We start from the raw sequence: 21,490 nt of genomic DNA, 5'->3' as shown, positions 1-21,490 counted from the left end.
GGCTTCATCAATGAAACACCGACGAAGGAGGGTGCCCACCTGATGACCCCGATGAAATCCTTGGCTCCTTCAACCACCCAACCCCCAATTGTCATCATCTGTCTCACAGTTTCTCGAGGTATACGCAAGGATTGTACCACCTAGTCCTGAACTTGGTATGCGGTCAGGCGCAAGCTCGGCTCAGGGAGGACGACGCCCCTGCCATGCAGAGTCCCCAGCACTCTGGATTCGTAACATCACATCCTGTGTATTTAGAACAAATGAATAAATCAATCAAAACCACTCCACTAGGGGAGAGTGGGGTGAGTTGTGCCACTCTTTACTTGAGGTGTCTTTAAAGTGAGGGCATGACAGTAATGCCTCCAACTACAATATGTAAATATATTTCAGGATGTTGTGCACCACTGGGAACACTCCCTTTGGATCTTAAATAAACTGTTAAAAAAATATGGCTATTCTTAAAAAAGTGGTCTCTTGGCACAACTTGCCCCCGGTGCGGGGTAAGTTGTGCCTTTGGAGAGAATACGTTGGGGTAAATTGTGCCATTGATTACAGAAGTAAACAGAACATTTTCATCTCATATACTGTAATGCTATATCAAAGCAAGACAAAATAAAGATAACACTAAAGTCCAGTGTACTATAACAGGGTTAAACAAGGCTAAACGGTAGCAGCAGTTGACCTACATATTTAACATTTTCAGAAATAAAAATTATGTTCAAAATGAACAAAATCAACTATCACACAACCAGGCTACACTTGCCAATACTGGAATATTCTTCAACAAGGTCTATTTAAACATTTAAGAACAAAATGAAATAAAATTTCACTAAATCAACTGCAACTGCACTGGCACAACTTAACCCAGGCCTATTGGCACAAATCACCCCATCCCCACCATTTTAACAAACTTGTATCATATAGCTGGTTTGGAGCTAACATCATGCTAATAGTATAGCCTCATATTGTAGCTTACTAAAACACTAACACATGTGTGAAATGTTTTCAAGCTTGTCTATAATTGTTCAGACACAACAATCAATAAACCTTGATCATAAAAATTTTACTTTGAGAGGCAAAAAACAGTTTTTTGAACTTAAATGTGCTTAGCTCTTGTGCCATCTGCCTCCCTTCTTTGCAGAGTGAGTAAAATGGATGCCTCTTCAAAAATGTGTGGTCACATGACCAATTTCTTCTATGGTTTTCTAGATACAAGGGGTGGCACAACTTCCCCGCTGGCACAACTCACCCCACTCTCCCCTACTGCACTGCTGACAGCTGCTGTAAAGACAGGGGGAGTGACTATCAGCTGTCATCAACTCAACTACCAACATACTCGTTTAGTTACATTCCATTGCATGGAGGGGAACGTTACGCCAAATTCATCAACTTTGGAGCGTTATTTACCCCCCCTTCCCGACATGCTAGGTTGACATGCTTGTTCCTAATCGATTCCTTATTTCTTCTAGTTTCATATGGTATAAGGATCATCACTCTAGCTTTAAAAATGAGCTCACTGTCAGCCATGGATTTACGTTAAATTCAGTTTAAAAATGTGGGAGTTTAAGGTCGCCGTTTTTATTAGCAAAATGACAGGCTATGCAGCATGAAACATATTAATACGAAAAAAATAGCTCTCCTTGGTGAACCATTTGCATGCCGAATTTACTAGAAGACCCGGATAACGAACTTAATTGACTTACTTGCACATCCATGCCCTCTATAACCGGGGGGCAGCCGAGACTTTACAGTATCCCGTGTCCGCGCGCGTCCAAATCCGTATGGAAAGTGAAACGTGTGTGTTGTGTTCCAACTACTGCCTAGCTGGCTTGTGAGCTAACATACTGCTCGATAAAAAAAGAAAAGAAGGGGAACATAATATGCTACTGTCGTATACATCTATCCATTTTAGTGTCAGTGGAGTCATCACTTCCTAGTTTACAGTAGAGAGAGGAACCATGGATTCAAGCATTGAAGATGAGATTTTGAGACTCATTCATCATTGGACAATACAATGTCAATCTTACCAATCTTTCCAATCAACAACCAATTTGGTTGTTGATTGGTAGTGATTGGTGAGGGTCGTTGAGGCTTCACTGTTGTGAATTGCATCTGTTTTTCCACCAATCATAGATTAGCATGAGATCAATTACAAAGGAAAATAAACGCCCAAGGGGGTAATATTAATGCAGCATACCCCTGAGGGCACAGACAGACCCAGTGTCACAGACTCTGTCTGCATGCCACCACTGTCCTTTCCGTCAGTGCACAGGTGTCACTGTTGAATCATTTTAAGATCAGATCATGACTTTTATGAAGAACAAACACATTTGATTGATATTTTATTAAAAATATATATATATAAAATCTCCCTCTCCTTCTCAAAAAACAAGGGAGGGGGCTCCTCCCTTGCCTCATTAGAATAACCTCCTGTGGTATGTACTGCACGTAGATTGACAGTTTGGCGTATTCACTGCATGCAATTTGAACATCGAAAGTCATGTTATTTGTACGCAGATCGAAGAGAACAGGCTACAATGTGAGGCAAATTAACTCATGAAAAGGAAAGTGAATCCACAGTTTGACCCCCCCCCCCTTTCCCCCCTGCTAATTTCTCATCATTTCATCATTTCTTGGGCTCTTCTGTCTGTTTGGACTATTTCAAAATTCCTCAAGTGAAAGGCTAAAGTTCCCCACACCAACAGCCCTTATCTTCACCCTGAGACCTGGCAATTCATAGTCATTCTGTATTAACACTGCAGGATTTATCAGGACTGCCATGTCTGAAAAGGTGATAGCTGTATTATCAGTTGGGTAAAATGAGTTTACAATCCAGCTCAATGTGACAGTAACTAACTGTAGGAGTAGACAATTGTGCTCTAACAAAACTCATTGAATGCAGCCACTGAACAAATTCCCTGCGACAGCACAACAATACTGCAGCTCAGTTGATCAATTTCTACTTACGAGTCTGGTAATGAGGGAAACAACCGGAAGAGAAAAGGACAGGAAATTACTTCCAGTGGGGCGTAGGCTCATAGAAACAGAGGGAATGGACTGTAATTCTGTGTGTAGTCTAGCATCGCTGTTCCCTGATAAGAATGTGAACTCCATTTCTCTTCATTACTTTCTCCTTACAGCCAGAGAGATGAATGATGTTTCCAAATGTAAGCAGGTGAAACTGCAGCCGGGGCCTGTGTGTGTGTGTGTGTGTGTGTGTGTGTGTGTGTGTGTGTGTGTGTCCCTATCAGTGATGTCATATATAGGGCCTATGACATCAGTGATCAGTCTTGTCACAATTTGCCTCCTTGTCTGTGTGTGTGTGTGTGTGTGTGTGTGTGTCTGTGTGTGTGTGTGTGCGTGTGCGTGCGTGCGTGCGTGCGTGTGTGTTTGTATATTTATGTCGATTTTTTTTCTTTAAGGGCTTGGTTAAAGCTGACGTGCATTTAAGGGCAAAGTGAAAATTGGGACTGTAGGTTTAGGTAAATTGGCATTAAAGGAAAACTCTGCCCTAAAGCACTTTAAGCTGTTATTTTTAAGCAACTATTGGTGGTATCCATTTTGTTGTTTGGTTGCGTGTTTCATTTATACGAGGGATCAGCCGAGCAGCATTTTGGTAAACAAACCGCGTCACTGGGTGGCAACGACAATGGAACCCTATGGAGCCCAAGTGGCGTGAGGCATGAGTGTCTGCTCTAGCCGGCTTGACTCTGTTTAAATTTTAAAAACTGCGACAGTTCACACAACTTTAACACCACATGCATATATTATACATCAAACTATTGAGCTAATTCTGCTCTCAGAATGTCAAAATATAAGCGATGTGATAGTTTTTGAGATATTAACGTTTGTTTGGCACAACTCATACTATTAACTGCTGCGGGGTTCCGCATTTCTGGGTGGCAAGTGACGTCACGCTGATTCGTCCTATTCTCAGATAATTGACATGAACATAGATGACTTGATGTCATGTCAAGATGTTTCCAGTGCAGCTACAATGGAGTTTATTGGGCGGAGCTACAATGGAGTTTATTGGGCGGAGCTACAATGGAGTTTATTGGGCGGAGCTACAATGGAGTTTATTGGGCGGAGCTACAATTTAGTTTATTGGGCGGAGCTACAATGGAGTTTATTGGGCGGAGCTACAATGGAGTTTATTGGGCGGAGCTACAATTTAATTTATTGGGCGGAGCTACAATGGAGTTTATTGGGCGGGGGTCTGCCAGAATGAGTAAAAGCATTGTGTCAGTTCCTCAGAATCAAAATGCACTGACATTGGTAGAAGAGACAGCAGAAAAGTCTTCTGGTAAAAGTAGGAAATCCCTAACTGAAGTGCATGAGGCAGCTTATGGTTAAGCATTGGGGAACAAATGTAGCGAGTGAAGGTCTTCGCAAGTACAGTAATTGAAAAAGTGCGCGTGTGTGTGCGACCTATTATAAGATGGACTGGGCATTGGTCCCATTCAGTGAAGCCGCTGCATGTTAGATCGCCGCTCTGGCGGTTGAATCCAGTATTAGGTCACAAGCCCGCCTCCCTATGTTAGTGGATGGGAAAATCACAACCGAAATAATCACAGTATACGTCAGATAATTTTTTTCCAAAGGTGGTTTGTATCATTTTAGGTAGTCATTATCATGCTAATGCCTGTGCAAGTGGTCATTTTTCTGATCAGTTTATTTTTAAGCAGTTATTTGACATAAAAGGGATAAAAATGGATGATTGACAGCTGTGGCAGCCAGTCTCAAGCCGTTATTGGCTGGACAGGCTCTTCACATTATAGATCTATCGTCATAGACAAGACACACGGCTTCATCGTTATGTAACGCTGCCTGGAGGTCGGGGTGGCTCTGCTGGGTGTGTGGGGCCGGGAGATGGGCTGTTAGCCTGGGTAGTGCAGGCCTGGAGGTCGGGGTGGCTCATGGGTTGGCTGTGCTGGCTACCAGACATGTCAATGGACCGCAATAAAAAGAACATTGTTTTGACAAAGGTGCGCGAGAAATTAACGTTGGTTGGGGACTGAAGTAAGTTCAGAAAATATGTGTTTTATGAGTTAATCCAGCTACGTTTGATTTGATTTGATTTGATCTTTATTTATCTCGAACAGTCAAAGACAAAGAAAACGTAGCAGTTACATTATGATATAGTTCGAGAAGGGGCAGAAAGAAGCCATAGCTTATCTTGTTCGGCCCCCTCTTTACATTATCCAACTTAAAAATATGAACAATCCCAGCAGTTTAAGGTTCAGATAAAATCAAAGCGTATAAGAAATTCACATGAAAAATTTGCATTGTAAATATAACAGTAAATGAGATTAAATTTAAGCGAATGAAAGTTCAATTAAAAATGTGTTGCATAGTAACAGATAAAACAAATACAAACACCATTAAATTACAAATTACAAAACACTGTCACTTTCCACATATTTACCAATTATGGTAAATTATAACGGTAAATTATAACGTTATTATTATTACGTTATAGGTACACAATGGTTTTAACATGCAGGCTAGCAATGGCGTTAGCTTTCGCTAGTCAGCTGTTTTTCATTATTTATCGGCTTAATATTACTATAACTTAACAACCGATAACGATAGCTGGAATAACACAATAATAGACACATATTTTCAGAACTGACCAGGTTGTCCAACTGTCAGGAAATGTGCTTTATAACGTTAACTCCCGTCCCGGGTATAAGATGACGAGGCCTACCATTACAACCACCGTTAGCTCATCGCTAACGGGTTAGCATCACAGACAAACAGACATTTTATTTTTTGTAGGCTATTAAAGCAACAAACATTTTTATATGCATATCTCGGGGAAATGCTTTGACTGTGGGGTTGTTCGTTCTTCACAAGCTCCTCTCTTAGTAACGATATACCAGGCAATAGACCAGGCAGCCTGGCTCTCTCTAACGTTAGGTTGGGCTCAATGGACTGCCCTACACACACTGTACCGGGGGGGTACAACAACGTAGCCTCACGGTTAGATTTGTTAAACCAACATTTGCGCCAAAAGAAATTAATCATAAAGTTAATCAAAATGCCACGGAAACATTAGGCTAATCAACACAGAGCTGTTCATCCGAGAATTTCCCCCAGTGAGAGGCTGAGAGCCAAGCAGCCCTGGCTCCTCTTGCGGGCTCTGGCTGATAGCGTCAAGGTTAGATTTGTAAAACCAACATTTGCTCCAAAAGGAATTAAATCGTAAAGTTAATCAAAATGCCACGAAAACATTAGGCTAGCTTAGTCAACACAGCAATCCCCCCAGTGAGGCTGAAGGTGAGTGAGGCCTGCCTCCACTTCCGGCCCGCGCTGAGAGCGCTGAGAGCCAATGCTGAGAGCACTCAGCAGCAGCCCGGAGGTCTGAAATCTCCGACAACCAAAATCAGATTTTTGTACAGGCATCATTTTGATAAACTGATCTCATAGTGGGAATCTTCCTGGTTACTTTTGGCGAGACAAAAAATATTACAACTTAAAGTGTCATATTTACAGAGCTAGACTGTATATAAATACACAACGCACTGTGCGCATTCTAGAAACACCAGCTCTACATAAGAAATTTCAGAGGGGCGGAGAGCTCTCAGAGGTTCTAAATCAAGGGAGCTACTGCGCAGACTCAGGTTCACTGATCTGGCCGGATTTTGGCTTCAATAAAACACAGGCAGGAGATAGGGACACTCTCATCATTCATATATCTCAGTGACGTGCGTGTGTAGGCTATGAGTGTGTGAGAGATAGGCATTTGAGTCCCACAGGTGCCTTAAATAAGCTGTGATGTCCCAGTGGCTCTGACCTAGCCTGGGTAAACCCAGCCTTCAGCGTGATGTCACAGGCTATGCCTGTAGCATAGGTTTCTTCGTGACTGATAGCACATAGAGGTCACGTGGAGGCTGGGTTTACCCAGGCTAGCTCTGACCTGCAGTAGTGGTATGGTGTCAGTTATAATGACATCCATGAGTCAGAGAGGAGGAGGTTGAGAACATGTGTTCTCTCTCTCGCTCTTGTGCTTCATCATCCACTTCAAAAGTGCTACTGCTTTCTTACATGCTTCTTTCCCTTCTTTTATCCTCTCCCAGCTTCCCTTCTCTCTCCATTCAAAATAAGTGCATAAAGTAGGTGTGGATCATGTATTTCTCTCTCTCTCTCTCTCTCTTCCCCCTACTGCTCTGATGAACACAGCCTCTCACTCACACGAAGCATCATGTCATCTGCCTGCTCTGTGTGTGTGTGTGTGTGTGTGTGTGTGTGTGTGTGTGTGTGTGTGTGTGTGTGTGTGTGTGTGTGTGTGTGTGTGTGTGTGTGTGTGTGTGTGTGTGTGTGTGTGTGCGTGTGCGTGTGCGTGCGTGTGAAGCATCATGTAATGTGCCTGCTGGGATTTCTCCTGACTTCAGAGAATGAACATTGATTACAGCTTGGTTGACAGAGTACAGGACAGGATTTCCGTCAGTGATATCCGGATGGCATGGTTTTGTGTGGTGTGTGTGTGTGTGTGTGTGTGTGTGTCTGTGTGTGTCTGTGTGTGTGTGTGTGTGTGTGTGTGTGTGTGTTTGGGAGATACAAGGACCCTCATTTATCAAACAAACATACAACAGAAAACTAAACTCAGCATTCATCAATCTGGATGTGTGCGGTGGCTACGATCAAATCTCACGTCAGCTCTCACCTTGTGTACATAGGTTTTTGAGTCATTGGACTTGCAGTGCAGCATATTAAATCTGGCTAATTATTATTAGATGGCTAATTATTATTAGATCATATATTCTGACTAACATTTATCATATGCAGACACATATTCATCACCTAAAAATAGCCTATGTACAGTAACCTATGGGAAAATATTTTGATTCTATTTTGTAATGGCCAACGTGGACTATGTGTCACTTGATCCAAACATCTCCAATAATTCCACAGTGTTGTCATGTTCAAAAGTCAATTTATTGAAAAAATATAGATGTAATAATTTCCAAAATCTTTTACCAAACTAAATACACTTCATTCTTTTTTGTTGGCATTTAGCCTCTCTAAATCCTTCACTGTGATAAAAAAAACAACTGTTTGCCCTCCCGCTGGCCACAAACCAAAGGAGGCGAGGCATGCAGCCACACACCTGTTGCTCACTCTTTCTCTCCCTCTCTCTATTTTGTAAAGGCCTACTGTACATCGACTGTCATATAGCCTACACATAAATGGGTCTTTTCAAATAGTTTGCAATCAACAGGGGTAACAGTTGTATAGTGTTAAGCAATTAATCAATTTGACAGTCATCAAATCTCTGCAATGGTAGATCTGGCTGCGAGGACCTCCACGTGTAATACATGAGAGGGTTTTTTGGGACTGCAGGGATTGCTTCAGGGAGAGTGAGGAATGGCTTATGAGTTGCTTCCATCTTCCAAGGCATCTCCTACTGGAATTGTGCCACAATCTAGAACCCCGGTTGAGGAGAGAAACCTGACGATACCGAGTCCAGGTGCTCTCCACGTGTTGGCCACCGGGACCTTTTAGCACGAGATCAGGGACAGGTCCAGTATCTCACAGCCAAGCAGTGATGCCAGCAGTGTCGGTGGCTATCAGCTCCCTTTCTTGGCAACACATTACCTTCCCATACAATGATGCTCAGCAAGCCGTGATTAAGAGAGAATTTTATGAGATCGCTGGCTTTCCTAATGTGTTTGGTGAGATTGATTGCACCCATGTGCGTCTGAAGCCACCATCCATGAATGATTATGCATTCCTCAATCATAAAAAATCACTCCATAAATGTGCAGCTCATTTGTGATGTCATATCTCTCCTAAATGTGGTAGCCCGGGGGATGCACGACTCCTACATTTTGCAAAATAGCAGCATGGGGATGTGTTATCCATGTATCCTACTAGAGCCATTTTCACACATGCGCTTTATACTGGGAAATGACCAGAAAGCGTTGTAATGCCTTCATGTGTGAAAGTTGTTTTCCGGTATAAGCGCGACCCCGTCATCGCGGACATTTCACCAGTTCAGAGGTTGTCAGAAGAGCGGTATGTCTGCTTCATGTGGGCGTGCAGATTTCCCCCCTCCCCTCTCTGCTCGAGAGAGGCCAGTCCTTCAGTCCTCCGCACTTCGCAGCAGCCCGACACAGGACAGACACAGCGAAAATTGCAAGCCACCCAACGCTTGTATGTAGAGAAAGCAAATGCACGAAACGAAATGTGGAAGTATTTTGCTTACGTTGCTGACAGCGAAGGCAAGCCCGGACACATCAAACGAAGCCAGTCTGTAAAAAGTGTTTCAACGCGACGCAGGTGAACGGATAAACATCGAAACCAGCCAGGTTATTTCTCTCCGACAGGGATCCCAACGTCTTCAAAGATTTCAGTTCAAAGACTGGTTAGCGAATGTGAAGGATACGACATACATGCCCTCTTAAGTCAAACGAGTGTGATTTATTGTGTGACAAGCAAACTTATTTCACCATCGGAGTTTTGCCGACCCCCAAAATAAGGACGATTCCCCATCCAGTGCACACGTCACTCCCCACCTGCTCCGCAGTGCCGCCACCCCCCCCCCCCCTGCCGTGGGCAGCACAACCCGCAACGGGCGGAGGAGAGAGGACCTAATTCAGCGCTTCTGAAATGTAAAGTGTTAGTACAGTAGGCTACTCATGTTTGGCACATGGGCTATTTAATACAAACAGACAATTTTATTTGTGGTTTCAGGTTTTCATTTATTTCTTTTAAGGTGTTGTTGATGGCTAGCAGTGAGCTATTTATCTCCACCATTGACCGACAGATTTCTGTTTTTCCAGGACCTCTTCTGTCAGGATTCACGGTTGTGGTGGGCTAGCAAGGCAGGCGGAGGACACATGCTCCCTCTCGCAGTTCACAGTTGCCTGGCTCTGTGAGGCTGGCTCCAGGCCTGGTGCCTGGCTGATCTGGAAACTCCTGTTGAACTCGTGTTCAACCGCGTGATTATTTGAATCTAGGCTATGAAAAATGCTAATAGCCAGATCAGATTTTTACCATCATCCAGCTCGGATGTGTCCCCTCTGCCTCTTACTGTATGCTGAAATTGAAGCAGATCCAATAAGCGCAGCCACTCACTCCTCAGTCAGTTTGTCAAGTGACAATCCGAGGCTGGGGTCCACCTTGCCTCCTCCAGTCTGTGTGCTCTGGAGGTCCACCTTGCCTCCTCCAGGCTGTGTGCTCTGGAGGTCCACCTGGCCTCCTCCAGGCTGTGTGCTCTGGAGGTCCACCTTGCCTCCTCCAGGCTGTGTGCTCTGGAGGTCCACCTGGCCTCCTCCAGGCTGTGTGCTCTGGAGGTCCACCTGGCCTCCTCCAGGCTGTGTGCTCTGGAGGTCCACCTTGCCTCCTCCAGGCTGTGTGCTCTGGAGGTCCACCTGGCCTCCTCCAGGCTGTGTGCTCTGGAGGTCCACCTGGCCTCCTCCAGTCTTGGTGCTCTGGGGTGCCTAATAGACACTAGACAGCTATGGGAGAGTGATGCGAGTTCATATGGTAGCCTGGAAGTCGTGCCTATGTGTTTTGTAGACAGTGTTTACGTCAAGTCAAGTTTATTTGTATAGCCATAATTCACATGCATGTCTCAGAGGGCTTCACAGAGAATATGTCTAGCTAAATCTAGCTGACACAACAATAACAATTACAGTAATAAATATAGCCGCAAGCGGCGATGCGGGGTCCAAGCTTCCGGTGACTTGGGGGGTATATGTCAGATAGTGCACATTTATTCAGACTTGGTATATGCACAAGTAAACAAAGTTTGGTTGAGATCCGGTGACCTGACGGTTTCCAAGCAGTACTAGTAGTAGTAGTAGTAGCAGTAGTAGTAATAGTGTTGGTAGTAGTGGGAGTGGTAGCAGTAGTAGCAGCAGAAGTACTAAGAATAGTAAATGGTAAATGGTAAATGGACTGCATTTATATAGCGCTTTTATCCAAAGCGCTTTACAATGTGCCTACATTCACCCATTCACACACCAAAGGCGGCCAGCTGCCACGCAGGGTGCTGGCACAGCCATCGGGAGCAATATGGGATTCAGTGTCTTGCCCAAGGACACTTCGACGTGCGGACTGGAGGAGCCGGGGAACGAACCACCAACCTTCTAATTAGTGGACAACCCACTCTACCTCCTGAGCCACAGCCGCCACTAGTAGCCAATAGTAGTAGTAGTAGTAGCAGCAGCAGCAGTAGTAGTGGTGGTTGGCTGTTATAGCGCCACCATCTGGTAGATTGGTGTAATTTTTTCCTCTGAGTAGTGGGTGATGTCTTGAAACTTGAAGTAGTACTTGGATAGAAAGCAGTTTTTGTGTACAATATCCCTTTAAGTATCTGGACAGAAAGTGGTATTTGGGTAGAACATACTGTCAATACGACAAGTACTTCTCTGGCTCTGCAGATACATATAATATGGTCTACAAAGTTAAATACAACAGTCTGGATAGTTCACTTGGTAAAGCACATGACTTATGCTAACTAAAGACCATTGCTGCTCAAAGTTCAAACCCCACGTGGGATGAAAAACTTTCAACTTCAGACAGGTAAGTCAGTAACAGTAATTAAAACCCCACATGCTGCCTCCTTATTTTGCGGTGTTTCATGAACTTTTTCAATATCTTGGAAATGTTAGCTGGAGATTGCGTGGCTGTGTTCAAGAACGTGTTTTGCAACAGGAGAGGTTAGTTCTTGTCTCATGATGGAGCTTTTGTGTTCTGAAATCAGAATTTTCAGTTGTCATTGTGTCTTTCCCACACACACATCAAACCATAGGGCGTAGTGGCGTCCACTACAGAAGGTTGATGGGGTTTATCCCTGAAATTTGCTTTTGGTGACTATAGCCAGCACCCTGCATGGCAGCTTGTCATGCAGTCCATTTACCATTAAGGACATTTTTGTATTACACACATAATGCACCACTTTACATTAAAAGTATGCCCTGAATGGAGGTGTTTGAACTAATTGGTGTGGGTTGTGCTGTTACAATGAGCACATGAGTGACAAGGATAATTCAGATTGAATTCTCTTTTTGGACCTTTCACATGTGAAGACACAATAATGTATTGGAATGTTTTTCCTCTCTCATCTGAAAGAAGGCTCCCAGCAAACACAATTACATCATGATGATGTTCTGATATCATCTTTCAGTGACGTCCAGGACTAGGCCAAATCACAGCCGATTTGAGGATCATTTAGACATCTACACAGGAATGTCAAGATGACGTCGAAATATGACATTACCATGAATAGGCATATTCAGTTATTCTGCTATGTACACAGTGTGTATTCAGCAGCGTTATACATAATTATATCCAGATTAACCTTTATTCTACATTTTCAAAAAATAAAACAGTTACCTGGCCGTGGTTTGAACCCAGGACCTCCAGCTTTGGGGTCTGCTACTTTACCCCTACACCATCCTTCCACAGCAATGACGAGGCACGGATGTAACCTTATTATGGCATAAACTTGTTTTTATTCAAACGTGGGTGTCAAGTCTTTGTGGATCGGGCATTACTGTGTGACATCTAAACCAACTGTGTATTATGTTACAGCAGATGCAGAACCCCAAAACACATTAACCCCACCCAAAATGCTACATTCCAACTTCCAGTAGTAGTAGTAGTAGTAGTAGTAGTAGTAGTAGTAGTAGTAATAGTAGCAGAAGTAGTAATAGTAGTAGTAGTAGTGTTGGTAGTAGTGGGAGTGGTAGCAGTAGTAGCAGCAGTAGTTGTAATTGACCGGTTAATGAGTTGTGGGCAATTTAGTGTTGGCGTGTGTTTCATTAAAAGTTTCGAGATTTATCATTTCAAAACGGTTTCACGTATCCAAAACCCTTTAATAACCTTAGGTCGGGGTAGTCCATAGATGACCCAGAAAAAGTTTTGTGTGATTTGGCCAAACGGTCTAGGAGGAGCTCGCAAAAGTAGGTTTTTGATCAAATTCAAAATGGCGGAAAATCAACCACACAGAAATGGGCGTGGCCTAGTGGGTTAGATACATGATGCTCCAGGGAAACCAGTAGATGTGGAATTTTGATTCTACAGCTCGCAGTTCAGAAGTTATGGACCGACAAACGTGAAAGTGGCTGTTATAGCGCCACCGTCTGGTGGATTGGTGTAATTTTTTTACTCTGAGTAGTGGGTGATGTCGTGAACCTGTGTGGAAAGTTTGGGTGATGGGGGGTGTATGGTTTCTGAGATCCACACACTTTTAGGGTAGGAAAAGAACAAAAGCAAATATACAAAAGTTTAGACATTTATCATTTCAAAACGGTTTCACGTATCCAAAATCCTTTAATAACTTTAGGTCGGGGTAGTCCATAGAAGTCCCAGAAAAATCCCCTTGTGATTTGGCCAAACGGTCTAGGAGGAGTTCGCAAAAGTAGGTTTTTGATAAAATTCAAAATGGCGGAAAATCTAGGCACACGCAAATGGGCGGGGCCTATATGGATAGATGCGTATTGATCCAAGGAATCCCTGAGAAGTGAAATTTTGAGTATAGGACACACGGTTCAGAAGATATGGACCATAACGCGAAATGGTCTGTTATAGCGCCACCATCTGGCCGATATGGGTAATTTTTTGTTTCTGAGTAGTGAGGCACATTTACAATCTATGTGCCCAGTCTGGCTACGCTGAGCATTACAGTTTCTGCTGTACATACAGTTTTACCGGAGAAGAAGAAAAAAAAAAAAAATCGGAACAGATACAATAGGGATCCACGCACTTCGTGCTTGGACCCCTAATAATAATAACATGGTGGAACAATCTTATGATAGAGAGAGAAAGTGGGGGAGGAGAGCGCAGGGAAAGGGAGGAGGTGGTGAGGGAGAAAGGTAGGAAGAGAGCAGGGGAAGGGTGGAAGAGGAGAGAGAGCAGAACAGACAGAACATACTGGGACTGGGCGATACGGTCACGATTCTCACGAATAGTCACAGGGGTCAAGTCCATTTTTAGCAATCAAGTTATGTCTTATAGTTACCAGGCGATATGAGCCACTGAATAGACAACAAACAATTAGTCTGACATTTATTGCCCAGCCCTAGGGCATACAGCAGCTACTCAATCCGCCTGGCCATCCTGCCGCAGCGGCCAGGGCAGCAGCGGCTGAGGCTAGCAGCGGCACACTAGGGGCGCTATCTTCGTACAGGCAATATCCCCTATTTACGCTTGCGCACCCGTTTGTGCGTGCCTTAACCCAGGCAAGATAACAGTCCCGCTTGAGCATTTGTCCAGGTGTTATGCCGAGTTTTGCACTCCCGCCCAGCAGCAAAAAAAAAGCATCCCCACCTCACGGGAGCATAATTGTAATGATTTATACAGAAACATAACTGTTTAAAAATTATATAAGTGTTTGGGTAGACGTGACCTCCCTGTTTTTAAGTTAAAACAGCCCCAAAATATCGCGAGGATGCAATACTCGCGGGGGAGCATAACTTATCACAACAACGGGCACAAGCGCAGATTAGAGGCATGCCAAATCATTTATGCACGGCGCAAACGGGATTTGGGCGGTGTTAACCACCAGAATTATTCACAGGTGTGGCTGGCAATGCCTGGGCGTTGCATCAATCAAACGAGATTTCCGTCTTGCAGTACAGTTTGCATGAGGCATGCTGTAATTCTTCCCATGCGTAATTTGGATAGGTGTAGGCCTATTGACTGTATATATTATCCCTATCTCATAACGACACCATCACATCATATACCTGTTAAAAACATCTGTGTTTTGATGCAATTCGGGTTATTTTGTTGACTGGGGTGGGACAATAGAAACGTGTTTGCAGCGGGTAAACGGCGGAGACAAAAGAAAAGATTAGAGGATTTACAGTGGACTCAATTAAAACTCGGTGAAACACTGAGCTGCCAGATCGGCTGTGATGCCAACCACCCTCCGGGTTACAGCAGGTGAAGGTGAATAGCCTATTGGTACCAGTTTTCTCAATTAATTTACCATAACCCCTCCTTGCATGTGATAAAAGTTTCTCAGTGAATTATAGTTGATTGCCTCACCAAATAATCTGCTGGTTACCCAATTTTAGCAGCAGAATTTGATGTCCTGGGGTGGCACGTCTGTGCGTAATGAAGTTTCTGTGCTGCACAGCACAGAGATGATGGTGCAGGATCAAGCGCAGCGAGTGTTTTAGCGGATAAGAGGTCCTTTTCAAAGCTCTTAGCGCAAAGTAATTGCGCGCTGCTGACAATAGGATAATGCCATCTATAACCACATTTTAGCGCTGAAACGCCTGCTTTGGCATGTGGCACGCCTATGCCCAGTACAATTATAAGGGGCATGCGCTTGTGCCCGCCCCCAATTTGCATTGCGCACGGCGTTAAACGAGCGCAAACGCTAAATTACCACTTTTGGGAAGGTAGGGCCCTCGAACCGGCAGCAGAGCGGCCAGGCCAAATGAGCAACCGCTCAAACAATCTGACTACTCTAGCCATTAACTGGAACTAACTAGCACAAAAGGAATAATCTACAGCCTAGTCTGCCCTGTCCTACTCTAATCTAATCTAATCTTAGCCTAAACACTATAACAATCAAAAGGTCCAGCTCAGAAGTTTCCAAAGTGGGAGGTGGGCCTCCCCAGCGGGCTCAAATAGTTTTAGGGGAGGCTCAGTGAGTGATTTATTTTAGTATTTCAGTTTTAGTTATTTTAGTAATTTGAATAATGGAGCTTTTTCCATGCTTTATCTGAGAGGAGGCCTATGGTCTCAGACTTTGGAATCCTCTGGTCTAGCTAATCTACAGCCTACAGTTAGGCTGTAGCTAATCTATAGCCTAGCCTAAACTAAACGTCTGCTGTTACAGCTCTAGCATGACATCTTGTGGGCAGAAAAAATCGCATATAGCTCCTTTAAAATTCCAATCCTCTCCCTCTTTCTATCCGTCTGTCCCTGTGCAGGTGATCAGCCAGGCTGAAGGCCAGCAGAAGAACATGGTCAACTCCATCGAGTCCCTTCCCCCCCGAGGAGGACCCCTCTCCTCTCTGGATGAGGTAACCTCACCTTTCAGTAAGAGTAGAATAATAAGTCACTGATTACATGTTTTGCAGCCATATAACCTCCATAATCATTAAATATATCACTGTCACACCCAGTGGTGTAGTGGTCCCTGGAGAAGTGGGTAGACTGTAATTTACGGGCCCTGTCCGCCGCTTTTTTTGGTGAGATACACACACACACACACACACACACACACACACACACACACACACACACACACATATATATATATATATCATACATATAAATATATATATATATATATATATATATATATATATATATATATATATATATATATATATATATATATATATATATATTAGGGGTGTCACGATACACTCAGTTCACGATACGATACCTATCACGATACTGGGTTCACGATAACGATACGATACGATACGATTTTAACAATATTTTTTTAAACTTGAATAATGACAATATATGACTGGAAAAGTAGTATTTTATTTGAAATGCACAAATACAAAACATGCTGTTGTGGGAAATTGTTATTACAATAACAACTAGAAAAAACATGAGATTGGAGATAAGGCTTATCTTGAAATAGAATGAGTTACACCGTCACTTAGATTTACTTTGAACTAAAAGGTTTCTCAGCAGTATAAATTCTCATTATGCATCTTCAGTTTTTCTTCAAACTCAAACAACAAGACTTTTCTTAATCTATTTTTTATGCATCTTCAGTTTTTCCTGTCAAGTAAACAGTTTTGCCAGAAACTCAATTGAATGGTTTCTCTCCTGTATAACTTCTCATGTGTCTCTTCAGAGACTTGTTCAACTGAACTACTTTCCACACATTGAACTTCAATAAACAAAGACGTTTCTTAGTCTATTTTTTGAAAATTGAGATTTAATCTCAACGATACATATCGTGACGTTTTACTATCGCGAAATTTCGTGGGACGATATATTGTGACACCCCTAATATATATACAGTATATATATATATATTTATATATATATATTTATATATATATATATACATACATATATATGTGTGTGTGTGTGTGTGTGTGTGTGTGTATACTGTATATATATATATGTATATATAAAATGTTACAGTCGTCCCCCTTCTCACGTGAATATGATAATATTTACTTATATTTGTTGTGGCTGATTTATCTTTGTGAGTGTTCATTTAGAAGGATATAGAGGCTCTACCGCTGTGTCCATATGGCGCCTTTTTGGCCGTACGCGGCTGCCATAGACGTACTTATAATGGCGTCTGCCTTGACCCTCGAGAGGTCAGTCTGGTACGCACAAGATAGCGGCGGCCATAGCCGCAACACATGTTGTGGATAGTCTATACTAGTTTATATCTCGTCTTGCTTTTGTTTTGGTACCTTTGTTCTGTCCAATCTTCATGGGACCCCCTTTGACCATGTGAGGAAAGGCTTGGATTCCTCACGCAACAACCGAGTGGAGCTGGCCCAGTGTCAGGATCGGCTGCGACACTGGAGGCTAGGTGCCTAGGTCAGCTAAAGCTAATGAGTGAGCACCCGCAGCACCTCTCTGATAAATCAGCCTTTCCATTCTTTCAGTGTTCATTGTTTATATTTTAGCGGTGTAGTAGTAGAAACCCCTAGACAACGAACAATGCCAAGTTAATTAGATGCAGTGACGCCGAACCTGTAACATATGGTGGCTACGTTCGGGATTGAGCTAACCTAATGAATGGCGCGGCTAGATTGTGATCTAGAAAGGAACTTGATGAACTTGAACTTGAAAGGACGCCTGGATGTTAAAATTAACGTTAATCTGATATGTCTACCGGGACCTGTGAATTATCTTGCTAAACATTGTGACATTTGAGGCCTTGTTCACGGGAACCGTAGCTACGTTTTTGGAAACGTAGCATGTTGCTAACGTTAGCTTAGCGATTAGCTGGAGGCTAATTACACCATCCATGAAAAATGTAACTCCATCTCAACCAAGAATTTCAGGCATCTGGCAATGGACAACAAGATTTACAGTAAACTACAAACTGATCAAATTGTCTTACTAATACACGCACGCACGCACGCACATGCACATGCACACACACACACACACACACACACACACACACACACACACACACACACACACACACACGATGATACATACAGTCAAGTCAAGTTAATACTTTTAGGCTTGCCTCAGACATGAGCCATTTTTTTACATGAAATAAGACCCTTTAATGATCCTGCTCTAACTCATATTCACCCCCCCCCTCCTTCTCCTCCTCCTCTGCCTCCTCATTTGCTCCAGGACCTGCTGCTTTTAAAAGCCACCTCTGCAGCCACTCTCAGCTGCCTGGGCGAGTGCCTGAGCATGCTGCAGCACAACGTCAGCCAGGCCCTTAACCAGAACATCAACCAGAACCAGAACCACACCCCCAGCCCCAGCCACAACACGGCTGTTTTGAACCAGGCGTCTCCCGGCGACAGAGTCAAGTCGTGGAGCCAGCAGCGCGGAGGCTCCGGGGAGAACCAGGTGGAGGCGGGAGGCGTCAGGCCCTGGAGCCAAAGCCCCAGCCCCAAACACAGCAGCCACAACCACATCCAGAGCCAGAGTCACAGCCAGGCCCGCACACCTGCCGGTGAGCTGAAGGAGGGTTCATGTGGGGATGATCGGTGGATGAAGGGATAAATGGATAGATGATCTTGTCTTCTGTCTCCCACACTACTCTCCAGAGTTTCAATTTGTCCTGGGATTTCTGGAATATTATAGAATTTAGAAAGGTGGACAGGGAAATGGAAAGTCTTAGGATTTAATCAATTCTCTGGGGAACTCCTATTATCAAGGAATTTTACACATGGGACACTCTCTCGGAACAAAATTCTGTAGTAATGGAGACTTGATGAGACTTCAATTAGTCTCATCTCTGATCTGTTTTCTCTCCATTTCTTTCTATCTCCCCTTCCTTTCTCTTTCTTTCTCTCACTCTTTCTCTTCTCTCTTTTACACACACACACACACACACACACACACACACACACACACACACACACACGCACACACACACTCACACAAACAACCTTGTCGGCTGCCTATATAGCGCAGCCAAGATGCTTAACTGCCTGGCAGCCCAGGAATGAAAGTCTATGGAGTAGCATTGCGGAAGCTTTTTAAAATACCCTCTGTGTGTTTGGCTTCCCAAACTGATACAGTGAGAGCAGAGCTGACAATTACTGAAAACCACTCTCCTCCCTCCTCCTGTTATACTGTTTGTGTAATATAGCCCATTATAGTGACTTCTGAAGCATTCTGTTGTTCTCGTGTGTAATTTGTCCCAATTTAATATGATTTCCCCTCAATTCTTCACTTTTGAGGTTTTTCACTGAGTCTATTGTTAGCAGCATGCAGTGTTTTGTGGGGATGAAATTGCCTCTTGTCCCCCCTCACACCCTGCAGTCATCATTGCACATGAGTGAGTTGTGTGATGTTCTGTGCTGGCTGTATGACGTATCATCAAAATGTAAGCGCTGTGATATTGGGCTAAAGCCAGGATAGATATTTGAGCCAATGTGAAGTGTATTGCAGCAAAGACTCCAACTTTGACTTAGTATCCATGATCTTTTGAAACTGTACAGGGAATTCTGTGACAGATTTACAGTCAGTGATGACCGTGGGCGACGTGGGGGGGGGGCGTTCATTCATGGACCACGCCCCCCAAATTAGTTATTGTGCCCACTCCCACGCAGGCCAGGCAAGCCCTTTCACTTTGCTTTTGTAATTTTATTTATTTATTTGTCCTCTGTTCCAGGCCGTTGCGCAGCGCTTTCTAGCTCTAAACTGAATCATTTTCAGACATTTGTGTTCTGGGTGACCAGGATAACATAAAGCTGAAAATAAGGTCCAATGAGTGCAACTCGTTCCTTTCATTTTCCAAACAAATATTGACACCATCTACAGCAACCTATACCCCCCCTCCCGCTCTCTCCACCTCAACCCCGGCCCCAACCCTTCCCTCTCTCTTTTTCTCATGCTTGAGAGAAGTTGTGATGCAGTGTGCTGAATGGCTGTGGTGTTTTCTCCTCTGTCCAGACAGTCCAACCGGCTGCTCCAGATATCCCTCTGAGAAGCAGGTGAAGAATGGAGGGGTGTCGCCTCTCTCGTCTCCCTCACCTTCCTCCACTCCCAGACACAAGGACCAGGAGCTCAGTGCTGAGGTCATTCAAGCTACTTTATTACACCTTCTTATTCATCATGCTATATTTATTGTGGCAAATCAGTAGGTGGGGGATGTCATGCCAAAGATGTATGCAGTGTGTTTGTTTATTGCTATATGAAGTTTGTTTTGGGGGTTTGGTAGTATTGATGTATGCAGTGTGTTTGTTTATTGCTATATGAAGTTTGTTTTGGGGGTGTTGGTAGTATTGATGTATGCGGTGTGTTTGTTTATTGCTATATGAAGTTTGTTTTGGGGGTGTTGGTAGTATTGATGTATGCAGTGTGTTTGTTTATTGCTATATGAAGTTTGTTTTGGGGGTGTTGGTAGTATTGATGTATGCAGTGTGTTTGTTTATTGCTATATGAAGTTTGTTTTGGGGGTGTTGGTAGTATTGATGTATGCGGTGTGTTTGTTTATTGCTATATGAAGTTTGTTTTGGGGGGGTTGGTAGTATTGATGTATGCAGTGTGTTTGTTTATTGCTATATGAAGTTTGTTTTGGGGGTGTTGGTAGTATTGATGTATGCAGTGTGTTTGTTTATTGCTATATGAAGTTTGTTTTGGGGGTGTTGGTAGTATTGATGTATGCAGTGTGTTTGTTTATTGCTATATGAAGTTTGTTTTGGGGGTGTTGGTAGTATTGATGTATGCGGTGTGTTTGTTTATTGCTATATGAAGTTTGTTTTGGGGGTGTTGGTAGTATTGATGTATGCAGTGTGTTTGTTTATTGCTATATGAAGTTTGTTTTGGGGGGTTGGTAGTATTGATGTATGCAGTGTGTTTGTTTATTGCTATATGAAGTTTGTTTTGGGGGTGTTGGTAGTATTGATGTATGCAGTGTGTTTGTTTATTGCTATATGAAGTTTGTTTTGGGGGTGTTTGTAGTATTGATGTATGCAGTGTGTTTGTTTATTGCTATATGAAGTTTGTTTTGGGGGGTTGGTAGTATTGATGTATGCAGTGTGTTTGTTTATTGCTATATGAAGTTTGTTTTGGGGGTGTTGGTAGTATTGATGTATGCAGTGTGTTTGTTTATTGCTATATGAAGTTTGTTTTGGGGGTGTTTGTAGTATTGATGTATGCGGTGTGTTTGTTTATTGCTATATGAAGTTTGTTTTTGGTGTTTGGTAGTATTGATGTATGCAGTGTGTTTGTTTATTGCTATATGAAGTTTGTTTTGGGGGTGTTGGTAATATTGATGTATGCAGTGTGTTTGTTTATTGCTATATGAAGTTTGTTTTGGGGGTTTGGTACTATTGATGTATGCAGTGTGTTTGTTTATTGCTATATGAAGTTTGTTTTGGGGGTTTGG

General features: G+C 43.2%; 1 protein-coding gene across 1 annotated transcript in view; it reads left to right on the top strand.

Moving 5' to 3' along the window:
• Positions 1-21,490, top strand: part of LOC310800190 (oxysterol-binding protein-related protein 10-like) — a gene marked incomplete at both ends in the record, with an annotated part of 167,710 nt that overhangs the window by 69,320 nt on the left and 76,900 nt on the right. Inside the window, 3 exons of the mRNA XM_083662775.1 lie at positions 15,903-15,995; positions 18,274-18,604; positions 20,053-20,169. Of these exons, the coding sequence (XP_083518901.1) occupies positions 15,903-15,995; positions 18,274-18,604; positions 20,053-20,169 (541 nt within the window). The remainder of the gene's footprint in view (positions 1-15,902; positions 15,996-18,273; positions 18,605-20,052; positions 20,170-21,490) is intronic.

Source organism: Poromitra crassiceps (assembly GCF_964638095.1).
Source record: "Poromitra crassiceps genome assembly, chromosome: 1".
Classification (NCBI taxonomy): domain Eukaryota; kingdom Metazoa; phylum Chordata; class Actinopteri; order Beryciformes; family Melamphaidae; genus Poromitra; species Poromitra crassiceps.
The sequence above is the reverse complement of the archived record's forward strand: the minus strand, read 5'-3'. Positions and strand labels throughout refer to the sequence as shown.